The following is a 17,849-nucleotide window of genomic DNA, read 5'->3' as shown; positions in this document are numbered from 1 at the left end:
GTCATAAAATTCTGAGAGTGATTCCACCAGTTTGGAAAAGCACATTCAAAACCAACCATTAAATTTATGTCTTATTTTACTTAAACTTTCAGAACAAACTGAACAAATATAACATGAGTGGAAAAAGTAGCCTGCAAGCATTGACACAAACGAGGAGCAAGCAAAGCCAATGATACCTTCCATATTTATTTAGACTCAATAATTGAAATTTGTTAGCCACACAGCATGTAGCATTAGTTGTTAAACTGGAAATTGATGGAGAAATTATGGAAACTGTGCAGATGGCACATGTGGTTAAACATCGCTTGCCATTTACAACATAAAGCTGGTGGTTTGGAATTGGAGGCAATCTCATTTAATTTCAAAAGAAAAAAGTGACAACAAAGAAAATAACAAACTTATGGAACATAAGTTTTATTATGGTTTTTATATTCACAAATCAAACCAATATTATTTGGTAAACTTTACAATACATAACACTTTTACACACGTTCTGATATCCTACTTGCAACTGTTCGTAGTTGCCCATACACTTTGGAAGGTGGACTACCAAGAATCAGGTTGCATAAAGCTCTTCGGGCAACTTGGATGTTTTGAAACGATCCCAAAATATGTATTTTCGAATCTGCTAAAACGATTCGAGTTTTCGTGGCATTTTCTATTGCAAACTTAGTTCTTCCACCTTTTCCTGCTAGCCTTCCAATTGCACGAGACAAGTGATCACCTTTTAAGGGTTTAACGTCATTGATCTCGAATGATTCAATGAATAAATCATCTAAACGTAAAAGCGCTAAGGCATCTTCCACTTCAAAACCGTACACAAATGCTCTCACAAAGTCAGCAGCTTTCTGTAGATTTGCTATATCTTCTGTCTCCTTGCACGTACGTATTTCAACATGTCTAGTCTTCAGATTGAATCTTATTTGCAAATGCAAATGCTCAACGACAGGAGTAAATATTTTCATCCAGTTTTCTTTGAGTGGTGTATAACGATGAGCTGGCACGGGAATTTTTCTTACTTCCACTTTTTCCGCAGAAGTATTCTTCTGTCTTTTAGCTGGAAGAGAATTAGGCTTTGCTTTCCCTTCGATGCCATGGTCAATTTCCATAGGACTGTCATTCTGGGCTCGACGTTTGACTGCTTGTTTAATTTCTGAAATATAAATTACGTTTTGTCAAATTTGAAACATAGTACTAGTTAAAGACCATAACTAGGGCTTCTGTGCACAACTTAAAAGAACTTGCAGCAATAAATATCGATGTGGTAAACCCCTCCTCAGACATAAAGTATTAAAAATTAAAATTACTGGTATCGAAAAAGGAGTTTCTCAATTTACTACAACCGCAACAGACTGATAAGAACACTCGCACATGGCATGATCCGATAAAATATTTAGAAGAAAAACTTCGGACATAAGTAAACAATTACGCGACTAGTACACATCCACCCAAAAATTTCGCCTTACACTATGTAAATAGAAAAGCCTGACGACATCTGTACAAAAACAACCATGGCAATAAAAAGATTAATAACAACTAACCTTCTATTTCTGGCATTTTGATCTCTCCTGGAACAATAAACCACCTTCTTACTTTAGTTTTCCATATTTACAAACCCACGTGCACTTAGACCCAAAGAACTTCTGAAGAAAGATATGGTATGCCACCAACGATATTTTAGCAAAGTCGAGTCAATGATCGCTGCTAAACGATCGATTCACACTAGACAAAACGAAACGAGTGGCAGAAGCTTCCATTTCCAGAAACTGTTACACAGTCCTGATACTATCTCTTGCTCGATGCAACAGCGACCATATTCATCTTGCATATTTAAATGCATATTTAGCTGTTTTGTTTTATGACGCAGTATTCTATATAAGGTAACGGCCCACTGAAAATCTGACACATCACGTCACCCTTATCTTGAAGCCTTCAAGAGAAGCTCTGACAAACAAGAGAGGAAGTGAAAATCCTACGCCCCAAGAACCTAGCGTAGTGGATAATGTTATGTATAGCAGAGTGGAAGGATGCAGAATCGCATCCCATTAGTGCCTACACGTAGCCTATCTTAGTGTTGTTAAAGCATTATGCGATTTTCTTTTGAGTTAATGTTCTGCAACATCTTACGTTACTTACATTTCTGTCAGATTAGAGAGCGAAGGATGAAATAAATTTGGCTGTTTGTTACCAAACATACGACGCGTTCCGAGTGTGTGGTTAGGTAGGAACGTAACAGCACAGTTTTAATTGCTGCGACTGAAACGAGAAGAAATAAATTTTAAATTCTTCCTTAACACAAATGTTTGGCTCTTTATTTCCGAATATGTTTCGATGTCACAGTGTGTGGCTAGGGAGAAACCTAAGAAATCAGCTTATATTGCTGCGAGTGAAATGAAGAGCAATAAAATTCATAGTCCTCCTTGTTACAAATATTTCGCTGTTTATTTGCGAATATGTGACAATTTCCTAGTGCGTAATTAGGCAGGAACCTAAGAGCATGTAAAGTAAGTAACTTCTGTGTGAACTTTCTGTTTTTGAAGACAACAGATGCTAACTTAATGCTTATTTTTGTGTACCGTTCTTCAAATGGCAATTTTGAAAACTTCATCAGCAGACTGGAAAGCTTCTGTGTCATCTAATGTACACAGGAGCAAAAATTGCCTTTGTGGAGACTTTAACACCCATATTGGGGAAGATAGTGACAAAGAGAGGCCTTTTATGAACTTTGGAAGCAGTTATGGACTATTTGTGCAAGTTATCTTAACAACAAGAGAAGATATTTGTCTTCATAAATCTGTCACAAACCTAAATAGTTGGGACTACAAAGTAAGTGTGGTTGACCCTATGCTTGCAGATCACAGTGCGGTAATCATGAAGCTACAACAAACTCAGTAAGTACACAACAAACTGCCACCTGGCACTGAAATTATGTCTGCAGAAATAGGGTTATTACAAAGAAAACTAAAATCCAAGAGGTAGCCAACTGCCAAATCAAAATCCACGTGGAAGACTGTCTAAGTAAAAAGGTGGTATACCCTTACATTAGATAAAATAAAATACAGTGCACAACTACAAAGTCACTGAAGATATTTGCATTAAGGGTAGACTATACTGCAGTTATTTACAGGCCAAAAGGGTGCACAGAAGGAAGTGGAGCAAGCAAAGAAGGAAAGCAATGCCAGATTTATCGAAGAAACTCAGAATCCATGCAAGGAAGCATGGGATCTGATTAATGAACATAGGCGAAAAAAGGTGATCCACATAACACTACAGAATTATATCAAAACTACCAATACTAGACAGGGTGGTGGAGATTATAACGGAATATCAGCTATTAAGTTGTTTTGAAAGAAAGAACCCCTTTTATGTTATGCAGATGGCTTTCGGAAGATCAGTTCAACTACATCAGCAGTATTTGACTTAGTTACAAATATAAGTCAGGGTTTTGAAGACAACGAGTTTATAGCAATGGTATTCTGTGCCCTTAATGAGGCATTTGATTGTATGCCACATAGGGCCCTGCTCAGCAGGTTAAAATCGTGTAGTATTGGGGGAATTATTGTATCAGTGCAAGGAGCAGACTCAGGTCAAATGAAGATAAAACAAGGTGTGCCACAGGGATCTGTAATAGGATCTCTGCTGCTCTTAAGTTTAGTTAATGACATAGACTCCAGGGCACACTTTGCAATTTGCAGATGATACACCATTATTCTCAAAAGGGGTGGATATAGTTCAGATTGTTCAACAAGTAGAGGTACCATCCAGTGAGGCCAAGGCCTGTTTCATCATGAACAAGGTGAAAATTAATAAAGACAGAACAAAGAGGATTATATGCAGCCTTAGTGACGCTGGAGACCTGGGTTACACAGCAGCTGTTAAGCTTCTAAGCTTTTTCATTGATACCAAGGTAACTTGGCAACAACGTACTCAACTTGTATTTTCCAAACTCTCACAGGTTCTACACTTCTCGAGGAAATAAAAAGTGTAATATCACAACATACTATGCAATGTGCCATAGCCACATCAGCTATGGGCTGTTACCTTGGAACCATTCTGCACCCTATAAGGTCACAGTGGTACCTATTAACAGTATGCTATGCAATGTTCCATGGCCATGTCAGCTATGGGCTGTTATTGTGGAGCCATTCTGCAAGTTATAAGAATGTGCTTTCATTGGAAAAGAAGGCAATGAATCTCAGTGCCTCAAGCAAAAAAACTGATCATTGCACAACAGTTTTTTCCATATTAGAAATTCTGACTGTTTTCAGCCAATATTTTTTCAGTTGCCTTGTTCATACAAATAAAACTCATGAGACCTATAGGAAGGGAAATGAAGTTAATCAACACAGCACTCACTAAATGGACATTACAGACAGGGAAAGATATTCATTAAGTGAGACACTGAACAGGTTTCCTAAAATTATATAATGCCCTACCTAATAATATGCAGTAATTAACAATCAAACAATTTAAAACTAAAATTTTGCATATACTTCCAGTGCTACCTTTGTACAGTATTGAAGAATACATATCTGATGACAGAACAATGTCTACGTGAGCTGCAACTCATTGCCAATGAAGCAGCAAATTCTCTGCTATTTTACTATATTATATTGATTGTTTAATTACTGTAAAGTATATTGTTATCTAGTTCCTAACTTTATGTTTTATAATATCCATTTCAGTATCAAAGTTGAAACTGCAATACTGTATTCATTTTATTATAGTAATATTATTATAAACTTGACACTGTCTCTCAAGCCATAGCTGGTGAATGACATATAATTAGTAATAAAGGTAATAAAATAATAAAGGTAATTATTGCTACAACTGAAACGAGAAGCAATAAAGGTAATATTCTTCTTTCTCACAAATATTTGGCTCTATATTTTTCAATATATGGCGATTTCTGAGTGCATGGTTAGGTAAGAACCTAACAGGCCTTCTTAAATTGCTATGAGTGAAATGAGGAGCATAAAATTCATATTCTTTTTTGTCACAAATATTTTGACAATTATATCCTAGCACACGCATCGGTGGTCACAACATACCATGATAGTACCTGTTCACTTCTGATGTATGGAATTATCTGTTGGGGGAATTTCATATAAAAACATGGAGGATACAAAAAATTGTTAGACTGATAACACATATTAAATACAGAGGCTCATAAACTGCCCCTTCCTTGTTTATATATGTACAAGGTACTAATCTTCATATAAGTAAGCACATTAAAAGAAGGAAATATCTTCAAGAATAATTGTGATTTCCACTCTCATGATACTAGGCAGAAGCATGTACAGTGTGCTGTGTACAGCAAGTAGAATATGTACAAACATTTGTATGGCAGGTGCACTTCATACTGGCATTGTGTTTTGTAGCCACATGCCATCCTGTATGAAACAGATACAAAATTAACCTAAGTTTAAAGTGAAACTAAAAGAGTACTTGCTTGACCACTGCTTCTGTTCTGTTTCTGATTTTTTGGAACACCAAGAAAATATAGTGTAATTGACCACAAATGATCTCATAATTATTCTTAACCAAAATATTCTTTCAGTCATCTTATTGTTTTTTATAATTATGTTACCAGTATTCAGCATGTATTGATTGTTGTTTTCTAAATCACTGTATGTACTGTATCAAACCTGTCTTAGTCTATATCGTTTGTACAGATTATGTACTTAATCATGATTTATAGGAAGAATAAAGGAATACAAATACAGAGTGACACAGAATAACGGAAATGTTTCAGATGGGTAATGGAAGCCATGGGCAGGTGGCAGCACTGGGGGTTTGTGATAGCGAGTAAACAGTCCGCCATTTCAGTAATCATGGATCAGTGGAATGGACGACAGCATGCATTAGCCATAAAAATGTTTTATAAAACCAATGATAGTTTGGTAGCAGCACAGAGGGAGTTTCGACGTTTTTATAATTTAGGACATCAAGATGGCGTTCCATCGAAACACGAGATAAAATGTTCTCTGAAGAGACTAGATCTGCCCTCAAGAAGAAACCAACAGGCTGACCAAGAAGTCTGTATTCTCCAGCGAACATCAATGTTATAGGCGAGTCTGTGTTATGGAATGCACGGCGCTCAATTCGTAAGCAAGCAGCAGTGGTTGAAATGCCCCAGAAGGGTGTTCACAGAATTATTCATCTTGATTTAAAATTTCATCTGTACAAACTACAAATGGTGCAACAATTTAAGGACAATGATTACTGGTTACGATTAGGATTCTGTCAAGAAATGACAACAACAACAAAAAAAACAATGACGATGGATTTCTAAACAAGTTGTGATTGTCAGATGTGGCGCACTTTCGTCTCACAAGTTATGTGAATAAATAGAACTACCGTTACTGGGCAAACAGAAAACCTAATGACGTTCATGAGCGCCCTTTGCACGCTAGTAAAGTGACAGTATGGTGTGGTGTTTCATCACATGGGATTATCGGACCATATTTTTTCGCAAATGAACTGGGAAACACAATAACTGTCAATGCCGATCGTTACGTGGAAACGTTGTGAACTTTCGCTACACCTGCATTGATCAGCCTTCCAAACACTCAAGAAGCCTGCCTTCAATAGGATGGAGCAATATCACACACTGCACGGCAAGCAATGGCATATGGGCTAGAATTGTTTGGCAACTGTGTGATCTCACGATTCGGTAACATTCCCTGGCCCCCAGATCGCCAGATTTATCCGTTTGTGAATTTTTCTTGTGGGGCTACCTCAAGTGTAAAGTCTACACAACTCGACCAAGAACCTTGGATGAGTTAAAACAGAGAATTCGGGAAGCAATTCGCAGTATCCCAGCTGAGATGTTGCAGTGGTCAATGAGGAATCTCAACAGCAGGTTTCACGAATATATTCGCACAGGAGGACGCCATCTAAAGGATGTAATTTTTTAAAAACTGACAAATGACATCAATGTTTCATAAATGGGAATGTTGTAATGTTTCAGGTACTATGAATGTAATTTCTTTCTTTCATACTTCTAGTTTTACTGTATAGTGGAAGTGTTCCCACTTTTCTGTGTCACCCTGTACAAATACGCAAAAATCATGAAGAGACAGATAGGTCACATGTTATAAGTAATGGAATTTCCAGTTGGTATGTCGGAAGTTGGACGTCTATGATTCTGCTGTGATCATACACAATCTCTGAGTCTGAGGTATTATTGATGCTTGTAGTAGCAAGTGAACAGTTGTTGAGGGGAGTCAGAAGTGGTCGAATGCAACATGCAATATATGGAAACCATGCAACATGAGATGTTGTAACCTGCTGTGATTATGCTAGTAGCACCAGAGGAGATTTTGGTATTAATTGAGGATTTTTCGGTAATTTGCCTTTTTGCTGCACATAGTTGCTGGTTGCTTGTGCACTGGGGGGATTCTGTCAGATTTGTGTATGCATACACTGAGAGCAATATTTGTATCAGTGTTGTGGCCAGAGATTGTGGAGTAATTAAAAGTCTGTGTAAAGTTTGTCAATGTTTAAGCTATATATATATATATATATATATATATATATATAAATTATAGACTTTATTGGTTTCTTTCATTTTTTTACACCATTTAAGGCTAGTTGACCAAACCCCTCCAGATCATCCAATTTCTATGAACGTAAGAAATATGGCAGTAGTTCTTGCAATTATGATAACCATGCGTTGCACACTGCACAGATAACAGTATTACTTTTGAAATATTTTAGCATGTTACCGAACATGCAGTTGCAGTGGCAAGAGGAGGTAAGTTGTCTGTTGCATACAGGAGCATTGCACAACAGTTGTTAGGAGATGTTAGAGAATATTTTAAAACTCTCAGTCAGATAGTTGAGAACTGACTTCTTTATAATTCGTAGGAGAAGTAATTCATTTTCTGTTTCTTGTTGCTTTCTATACATGCAACTAATGTGGTGCCACAGCTTGTGGCTTTTAGTTGTGGCATCGTGAGCTACTGTACACACAGGACACCACAAATTCTGCATAGTTACATAGCCTTCAGTATGGTGTCATTTGAAATCAAATGGGTGGTTATGAATATTATAGCGCAGGTAATGGCATTAGAGTTGTGACAAGAGTCAAATACAGGAAGACAAAACCCAAATGTTCGATCCGAAAATAGATTTTGCTCCAGGATAAATCAGGGGTCACAAACACATTTGTAAAAGAAATAACACTCCAAGATGAAACTGCTGTCTGCAGTGGCAACATCCCCAACAACGTGCATATACAGTAAACATCATCTGCAGACATGTCACTCTTCAAAGATTTTAGAAACTTATTATATTCATTGGTACAGGCATTAAAAATATCTAACTTTTAGTTTAACAGGTGCCACGTCACATCCAAGATCTATTTCCTGCAGTAATCCACAATTTATACAATGCTTGGTCTCACTAATCACGACATTTACACGACTCGAATTTTTCGTCACATGTATTAAGTTTATTTATTTATTCATCCAAAAATCTTTTAAGATTGTGGAATACATCATTGGTTTGCAAATATTGCCCGCAAACACACACACACACACACACACACACACACACACACACACACACACACACACACACATATATATATATATATATATATATATATATGCAGAAAATCAAACATAGGTTGCTGCTCTTGTAGTTTCACAAGCTGCAAAAGTTTACCTGTCGCTCACTGTTTTCACTTTTTCCAGTAATAAACTAAAACACACTAAAAGCTAATGGAGTACAGCAGCAATTAGACCATAATAACAGCAACAGAATGCTCATGTTTCGAAATACTGCCACCAGGGAGCAGTAATGGAAGAAAAGTGGCGCAAACACGTACAACAAGTTGAAGTTTTTATGGTATTACAAAAGCTATGGCTTGTAAGTAGCGCCACAAAAAACTGAAAAACCTGCTGCATCCACTAGCTGTGGCTGTACTTTTGCTGTGTGTGTGAGCTGGCTAAATGGTACGGAATTGATTGTCAAAATATTCCACAATGCATTTCACCTGGTCACACTACAGGAAGAAGCGAAATGGGACATTAATATCAATGTTTCTAGTTGTGACGTAGATATTGTAGATATTGACAGGGAAGGGGCTTACCTGTTAACATCAGACATTAATAAATTCTCGTGTCTTCTTAATTTTACTACTTGTTTTGTTTTGTGACGTATTGCAAAGATTCTGTGATGAGTAAAATATTTTTCCTATGCTTGTTCTTCCACAAAAGTGGTCAGGTACCTATTTGAAGGATAAAACTGGTTTGTCTTTTGTAATATCTACACAAAGAAAAAGGCTACAGTGTATCTAAATAAGGGTATAAGTTGATGAAGCAATTGTCATTAAATATCTGTTTCAATAATGAACAGTCAGTTCTATTGAGGGAGAAAACCATTTAATACCTTTTTAACAGTGCAAAGTCAGCTCCATCGAAGAAGCAAATTTCAATAGCTTTTGATGTTATTTTGTAATCAGAAAGAGCAGAAATCACATAATATGCAATGAAAAAAGACTCTACATATTTCCTTATAAAAGCACATAATATGCAATGAAAAATAAACTTTACATTTTTCCTTATAAACATTGTTTCATACCTTTGTATGCGAATCTTTACTCTGGCAAATAAATGTCAGTATTTTTCTTTAGAAAATAAATGTTACTATTTTGAAATGTTTCGATGATACTGTGATATTATTGGATTTCAGACATTTTGCATATGAGAAAAGGACAGCCATCGAGCTGTAGTTTGTAACAATACTAGGCATGCCAACGCGAGAGTAAAGAAACTAAATCTGTTTATAACGTGAGCCTATACCAAGACGCGCGGCCAGCGTTTAAAAGGTACTTTTAAACACTATGACTCGCTGGGCGCAGATATTTAAAATCATTGCCGCAGCGCTTGATAGCAAGAAGCTGCGAAACAGAAGAAAGAACAATTTATCATTTGTTAGGAAAATTCTATAGTCTTTATAGTTAGTTGTACTTCTGGTCGCCGATATGTTAACATGTACTTCATTACCTTTGATGTTTGGTTGCCGACTTGTTAAGACGTGTTGTGTAGCACCGCTACAAGTTATATTTCTTTTGGTGTGAAAAACCACGTTATCACCAAGAAAACAAAAACGCTTTTATAAACTTTGTGACGATAAAAAATACTTACGCGCACGCCAGGACATTTAATTTTTACAAAATATCACACATACAGAAGCAGCGATTGTTGGACTGCTCCATGTATGAGAAAAACATAAAAATGTAAGTTTTGTATTCATTGTAAATTTGGTAATGTTTATAGTTTAACGCCTTTCTTCTTTAAAAATATACTTTTCCTCCACTGTACAGAAAATCTATGCTTATTCTTTTCTTTAAATTAACCACAAATAATGTTTATGTTTAAATGAACTTTGTTACAGGTTCGCTCTTTATCGCGGTGTGTCGATTGTATTTGGGAGACCATTAACGTGTTCAATTTACGATCTGACAACTTTTTTTACAAAATTTCACTGTTTTGCATTCATTTCCAATTTTTTTTATTATTCAAATAGGTCCCTTAGGTAATTTCATTGAAGAGTCTGATTGCGTGAAAGCAATCCGGGTTAAGAGGTCATTTGCGAAACTATTTTCACGCAATCAATCCATACGTCTCCTAAACACAATCGAGAACCGACGCATCGTCGATCATTCATTAATTTTTCTCTTTTTCCAAGTCGTACCAAGAAACGGCCAAGGAGAACTGCCGTGATTACGCAATCTAGTGTTAAAAGGTTGCATTCTTTATCTTGTCGGCAAACATTGCCATGAATTATCAACATCAATGTTATATTTGGTTAAATGTTAAAAGCCAAAAAAACCTTTTAACGCTAGATGTGGCGCCCGAACAGGGACATGACTAAAAAACTAATTTGTTCTTTTTATTTTCATGCTACCATCTGGAGAAAATTGGAAGCCAAAACCAGTGATAAAAAAAGGACGCATATGCAGAAAATCGCAGCAAGAATCCACAACAGCAATAAATAGCAGCGCGCAAGACAACTAATGTGAGTACGACTTTTCATTATGTTTGAAGCTTTGCGTACCGAGCATTCAGTCGGCTCGTGACATTCACTCTTTACGTTTTTTTCCTTTTCCTCAAGCAATTTAATTTCCAAATTTCTGTTTCTTTTTTTCTATTAGACCCGCCTCTATTTCATCATTTCGCTTACAATAGTTAGAAATAGTTAGCAAGAATTTCCATTGTTGTGCATTTTAGTGAATCACAATGGCCGCTATCTATGCCAGTTTCAGTGCTCTATAAGTGTTTTTCATTTATTTTATCTCTCTCGTTGCCATGTTGGCATTTTCGTGTGTCAGAGTTTCAATTGTTTATAAAGCGCAAGCAATATCTGAGAAATCAGGACGCGAAATCCTTGGCGCACCTGACAAGTGAAAATCATAATTAAAAAAAAAAAAATTATCTTTTCTAGCTCGTGCAGTGTAACTACTTTAAATTTACGATGGCTGATGAGCAACCAAGGCAACTTAGACCGTGCGCGGGTGTAAACAAACCTGAATCTCGTAGTGAGGGAACAACAGACGACGAAGCGACACGTGAGCTGTCGGCGCCACAGACCGCGTCGCAGTCACGTGAATGCTCGCTGTCAGATATACTAAAATTGTTTGCTGATATGAAAACCAGTTTTGAAGCAAACATGGCACAGTTAACAAACCAAAGTGACAATATTGAAACGCAAATCAGTCAGTTAACAAACCAAAGTGACAATATTGAAACGCAAATCAGTCAGTTAGCAAATCAAAGTGACAGCAGGTTCAGCAGTTTAGAATCAAGGATAGAGGACATCCAAGCACAAATCAAAAATTCGAATGACACCATGGAGGAAAAAATTAAAGCCATTACCACTGCTTACGCAAGCGAGCTAAACGCAAGCGTACACGCAAAAATTGATAGTGTTCTTTCGATGGTGGCATCCGCCGAGACCAATATTGGTAGCAAGTTCATAGATATGCAGGCCCAAATAGATGTGTGTAAATCAACTGCGAGTGACTCTTTGAAACATTACAGTGATGTTTCAAAGAGAGTAAGCCAATTGACAGAAAGTGTCAACCACGTTGGCGAGCGAGTCGAAGACCTTGCTCAGCAAATATCCGATGTCAATATTGACAAAAAGATCGCAGATGTCAACACCGGTATAAGCAATACACTTAATAGGGAATTTGAAGAGTGGATGCAATCCAAAGAACAGTACATTGTCAGCAAGGTACACGCTGAACTAAAGGCTACTGTTAAATCTGCTACAGCAGAAATCTTAACCGCTCCCGGTACTTCTGGTGACACTTTAACCAGTGAATTAGGTGAAATCAGACGAGCATTTAGCCACGATCTTCCGGAATGGAAATGTCAGCTAAGCAATGATATAGATCAACTAAAACGACAAGTTACGGAATTGCAAGGTGACAATCAAAGTGAGTATTCGCTACCGCCAGAACACGATAATCGTCAATATCCCGAGTGTCAGGTACAATTCTCACCAACAGTAAATAATACGCGTTGCGAAACTTCTACGTCACGTAGTCATGCCGATCAACTAACATTCGTTGAACTAATGCGAGACGAGAGTGTGCTAAAACACAGAGCTTTTCAGCCTTTTATACCTGAAAAACGAAATATACATCCCATAGTATTTCTAAAATCATTCACAGGTGCTTTTCCGGAATCATGGAACGACAGGCAGCGGATACAGTTCATCTTAGGCTATGTACACGGTGAAGGATCAATTTGGGGTACAGAAATAATAGACAAATGTCACACCTATGCAGATTTTGAAAAGCATTTTTTGAATAAATTCTGGAGTTCAGGTATACAAATAAGACTCCGAAAGGAGGTTTACAACGCCGAACCTTTCAACACCAAAGGAGGAGGTTTGAGACGTTATTTTGAAAAATATCTACGTAAAATTCAGTATTGGGACACGCCCATTTCAACCAAAGATGTAATCATGATCTTAAAGTCAAAACTTCCTGTGTCAATAAGAGAAAAACTAGTTAATGTGAGTGAAGAAGACCTAGAAGCCTTTCTTTCTGTTCTTGACAATTTGGATATGATCTATGAGGATGTGCGTGCGAGCGCGCGGAATAATTATAATAATGGACCGCCCGCTCCGCAGCAGCACATAACAAATTGCGTCAATGGAATGTCATACCAACATAACACGGGACAACCAAACGCTCAGCCTTACGGCAATCATAACAGTTTTAACCGCCGTAATGGAAAACAATATAACAAATATCCGCACCAGAATAGATACAATCCGATTTATCAAAACACACAGCAACAATACGGTAATTCACCGATAAATCATAACGGTAATTACCAGTACCAGAACAACAAGACGAATAATGGAAATCGTCACAAGGGAAAGAAATGGAACAATTATAACAGACCACAACAGTACAGTCAGCCGAGTCACTTCACTCCCTCTCAGCAAATAAATTTTTCACAGCCGAAAAATGCGACATTTTCTCACCAACCCAACCAACAGTTCAGGAACAATAGTCAGGACAATTCGTCGGATGCTTTTCATGACACCGCCGGTTACAATAGCCAAGAAAATCCGACTATTTTTTACACACAGGCGAACCAAGCACCAAACGCGATGTCAAATAACACGCAATCAACAGATGCACAAGTCGTATGGGATACGAACGCAAATTTTCGACCTGGTAGGTCGCAAAATACTAGTCAAATAAAAATAACTGACATTTCAGCTCCAGCCCAGCCGGAAAACCATTAGCAGCTTCTTTAGGCCTCCACGGGGAAGCTGCGGAACCAATAAGCTCTCATATCTTTAACAACTCATGCCAACCTAAGAAAAAAGGCGCATGACAAACACATTAGCAAAGTCTTATCGTATCGTATAAATGAACGAGTGCTATTAAAGACCCACTTCAAACCACCTTTGATTCATCATAAGAATCGCAAGTGGCAGCACTTGTATGAAGGACCATATATTATCTTAAGAAAGCCGCACATTGGTTGCTATCTATTAGCTGACCCTGTATCTGGACGAATAAAAGGATTGTTTCATCACGCAGACTTGAAGAAATACCGAGTCAACCATTGAAAATATCTGTTAAGTTAAGCTGCTAAAATAAAATATACACACACACTATAAGTTGTCATACTATGTGTGAAGTACCAACGTATGTAAGAGTAGTGCACAGGACTAACACCCTGTCGACCTGCCACAACAAGATAAGTAATTTATATGAGCACCTTAAGTAAAACACATTTATTGTAGGAGAGCAAAATTTGCCTTAGATGTAAGTTAGTTTTAAGTTAATTGAGCCATGAACGGCCACAGCCGAAAGAGCTGACATATATTATAGTAGGGACGTGCTAAGTGCCACCTGCTACCACTAGTTTTAAGTATAGCAAAGCTCTCTCCTCTTGAATGAAATAAATTAAAATGATCATTCAGACCAGAATGATTGCTCGTAAAAAATAAATAAATAAATAAATAAAAATTATCAAGGTCGCTTACTCTAATGAGGTAAATGTTATGTTATGCATAAGGAGTGTGTGACAACAAATTTTATGAGACCACCTATGAAACGCAGCAGGCAAAAAGCAGCAGCTTAGCATATAAGAATCAAGTAAGTCAATAACGATCCAGGTAGCAGGAAAGAAGTGCGCAACTCAATTATTTTATTATAATACGGAGAAAACCGTATACGCTCATAACAATTTTACGCCACAGTGCAGCTGAAATACAAAGATCATTTATAAATAAATTAGTTTAGTACTAGAAATATCTATTTCAGGTCCTCGAGATACGACGATTTTTTTTTAGAAAACAATTTTACGATACATGGAACAGAAGATAGTTAACAGACACAGTTCACTGCTAATGCATGGTTTAAGTAATTTTAGATATGCATAGAAAATTGTTTAGAGAGCTGGATCAGACGACACTGAAACTACTGTATCGATTTAATTATACTATTTGTTATGAAAAACTAAGGTGATAATAATTTATGTGAAGCTCATCATATGATACATCATTAACACTCTGCCTTCAAAACTCTTCACTCCATAAAAGTCTTTTGTGTTTTCCTCTAACCAGTATCCTTACCATCCTACCTTATCCAGTAGAGAAGTGAATTTTACGAGCTGGTTGCATGATTGATACATACAGGCTATACGAATGGATAGTCGTGACACATTGGTTGTCGACGGGCTATGCTTATTCTTCGCAAATTGCGAGTTCAATTAAGATTTGTTATGTGCAATTGCACGACAGGGAACACCAAGCTTCCCAATTACCCTAATGGTAGTTTGAACACGAACTGTTCATCACGTAAACGAAGCCACATTGACTATGTCTTCAAACTAACGACGTAATAGAGAGAAAATAAAAGAGCTGAACTTGCGAAAAGAGTAACTATTGTAAAAAGAAAAGAATAACAAGATTTCGAACAAAGTGTAAACCTAAAGTGCCTTGGAAGCACAAACTACGAACAAGAGACACGCTTTTCGCCAGGCCTTGTAGTCACAGAGACTAAATCTTTCTTTGTAAATAATTTTTAGACATGATATGTATACTAAATGTTAACTGTACTTTGTAGTAATAATGCAGTCAGTAATAAATGGACACGTATATGCTGCTGCGTGTGAACCGACTATAGACAAGTAATTAATGGACACGTATAAAAGTGGTGCGTGTGAACCTTAACATGACAACCAAATAAATGTGAACACGAATTAATAATAACGTGTGAACTCAAAAGGTGATAACTCCAAGGGCACGTGTGAAATACCGCGTGTGAAGTAATGTTATAAGTACTTGTACCACGAAACCACGATGTAGAAAGCCGAAGAGTGAAAGTGAATAAGTGTTGTACTTACCACAAACGGTACTGTACGCCTTTCCACGGACACATTCTTCGAAACAGCTGCGGGAGTCGCTGCATCTGGCTGCTTCCGTAATCCAGAGTCGATGAAAAACTGTGTAAAAACTCACACCACAGCTAGTAGACACCTAACGCTCTGCTTCTCGCAGAATACTGCTGCTAGCGTTGTGGAACTGTCAAGTTATTATCACGTGATTGTGACCAACGGACGTAACACTGTGTACGCTGAGCGCTCAACAATCAATTTTTCTTTGCACAACGAGCGCGGATGCCAAATGTGTTTGAAATGCATTCAAAATAAAATATGGTGAAGCAATGAATTAAGCACTCATGTACCTTGTGAAATTATAAAGACACTAATCGGAAGGGTCTTAAGCTCGATTTTGACAATTGCTACCGAATTTACTGACCAGGCCGAGTAATGACGAAAACGTGTCGAACCAAATAAAACCAGGAAAATAGATAAATATGAGAACTAAGCATTCCTAAGAGAATGAGACCTTATGTACATAAACAATTGTTATCCTTACCTAACCCAATTTTCTTTTAGACTAAGTTATTAGTAAGTAAGCACATTCTAATACAGATTTTTTTTTCTGTATTTTTCATGTACGAAAACATAAATGGAAGCACGGACAAGTGTCAAGTGAAATAGAGACCGCCACCATACGGCTCAACATGTTGCAGAACCAGTCTTCCAGTTCCTGACCCACGACGTATTTCCAACGCAACATCACACCCCGACAACTACTCCAACTTCCACAGTGAAAGTGATGCCCTACTTTTCCTCCACTGTGAAAGTGTAATCAATTTCCCCTCTCAAGTGCAGTGCTATCACTTATACCCGAAGTTCTACCACTCCCAGTGCAACTCATACCTACCCAAGTGTAGTGAAACATTTTTTTTTTTTGCTGGTCATAAAAGCCACAAATAAGTAAAGTGCTACGTATTTACTGCAAGAAATCTTCGACGAAACAACGACAAAAATATTCCTGTAGTATGTCACTGTAAAACAAGAATGTCAATTTTTGTAACATATTTTTTCCACGAGTGCACACAGCACCCAGACTTCCTGCGAAGTCAAGTAATTTATTTCTTTGTTTTTTTTTTATATTTATTATGCCATGTAGAATGTATCTATGTATGTGTATCTTTGTCCTAATTTCATTATCTTTTACCGGGAAATGAACATTTGTTATCCTTGTACAATACATAAGAAAGAGCACAGTTCAATTGTCATGCAGTTACCCTATGGACAAATTACTATCAATTTCAGTCGTACGAATATACTTACCTGATACTCTTGTTAACCACTTTGCTTGATGTAATGTGTAAAATCTATTGTAAAGAATTTTTGCAAGTAATACTAACTTGTTTCACGAAAGCAATAATATCACGACTACGCGTGAGTCGCGATGATCCTGACGGAGTCATCGCTCCTCACGCGGGAAGCAATGTGATATTATTGGATTTCAGACATTTTGCATATGAGAAAAGGACAGCCATCGAGCTGTAGTTTGTAACGATACTAGGCATGCCAACGCGAGAGTAAAGAAACTAAATCTGCTTATAATGTGCGCCTATACCAAGACGCGCGGCCAGCGTTTAAAAGGTACTTTTAAACACTGTGACTCGCTGGGCGCAGATATTTAAAATCATTGCCGCAGCGCTTGATAGCAAGAAGCTGCGAAACAGAAGAAAGAACAATTTATCATTTGTTAGGAAAATTCTATAGTCTTTATAGTTAGTTGTACTTCTGGTCGCCGATATGTTAACATGTACTTCATTACCTTTGATGTTTATTTGCCGACTTGTTAAGACGTGTTGTGTAGCACCGCTACAAGTTATATTTCTTTTGGTGTGAAAAACCACGTTATCACCAAGAAAACAAAAACGCTTTTGTAAACTTTGTGACGATAAAAAATACTTACGCGCACGCCAGGACATT

General features: G+C 37.3%; 1 protein-coding gene across 1 annotated transcript; it reads right to left on the bottom strand.

The window, feature by feature from the left end:
- Nucleotides 1-390: 390 nt before the first annotated feature.
- On the bottom strand, nucleotides 391-1,653 carry LOC126143965 (RNA-binding protein pno1-like). The gene is made up of 2 exons (XM_049915461.1): nucleotides 1,542-1,653; nucleotides 391-1,153 (listed from the first exon to the last, which is right to left on the bottom strand). The coding sequence occupies exons 1-2, from the start codon at nucleotides 1,555-1,557 to the stop codon at nucleotides 483-485; spliced, it is 687 nt and encodes a 228-aa protein (XP_049771418.1). The 5' UTR covers nucleotides 1,558-1,653; the 3' UTR covers nucleotides 391-482.
- Between the last annotated feature and the right edge of the window lie 16,196 nt (nucleotides 1,654-17,849).

This window comes from Schistocerca cancellata, chromosome 2 (genome assembly GCF_023864275.1).
Source record: "Schistocerca cancellata isolate TAMUIC-IGC-003103 chromosome 2, iqSchCanc2.1, whole genome shotgun sequence".
NCBI classification, from domain to species: Eukaryota; Metazoa; Arthropoda; class Insecta; order Orthoptera; family Acrididae; genus Schistocerca; species Schistocerca cancellata.
The sequence above is the reverse complement of the archived record's forward strand: the minus strand, read 5'-3'. Positions and strand labels throughout refer to the sequence as shown.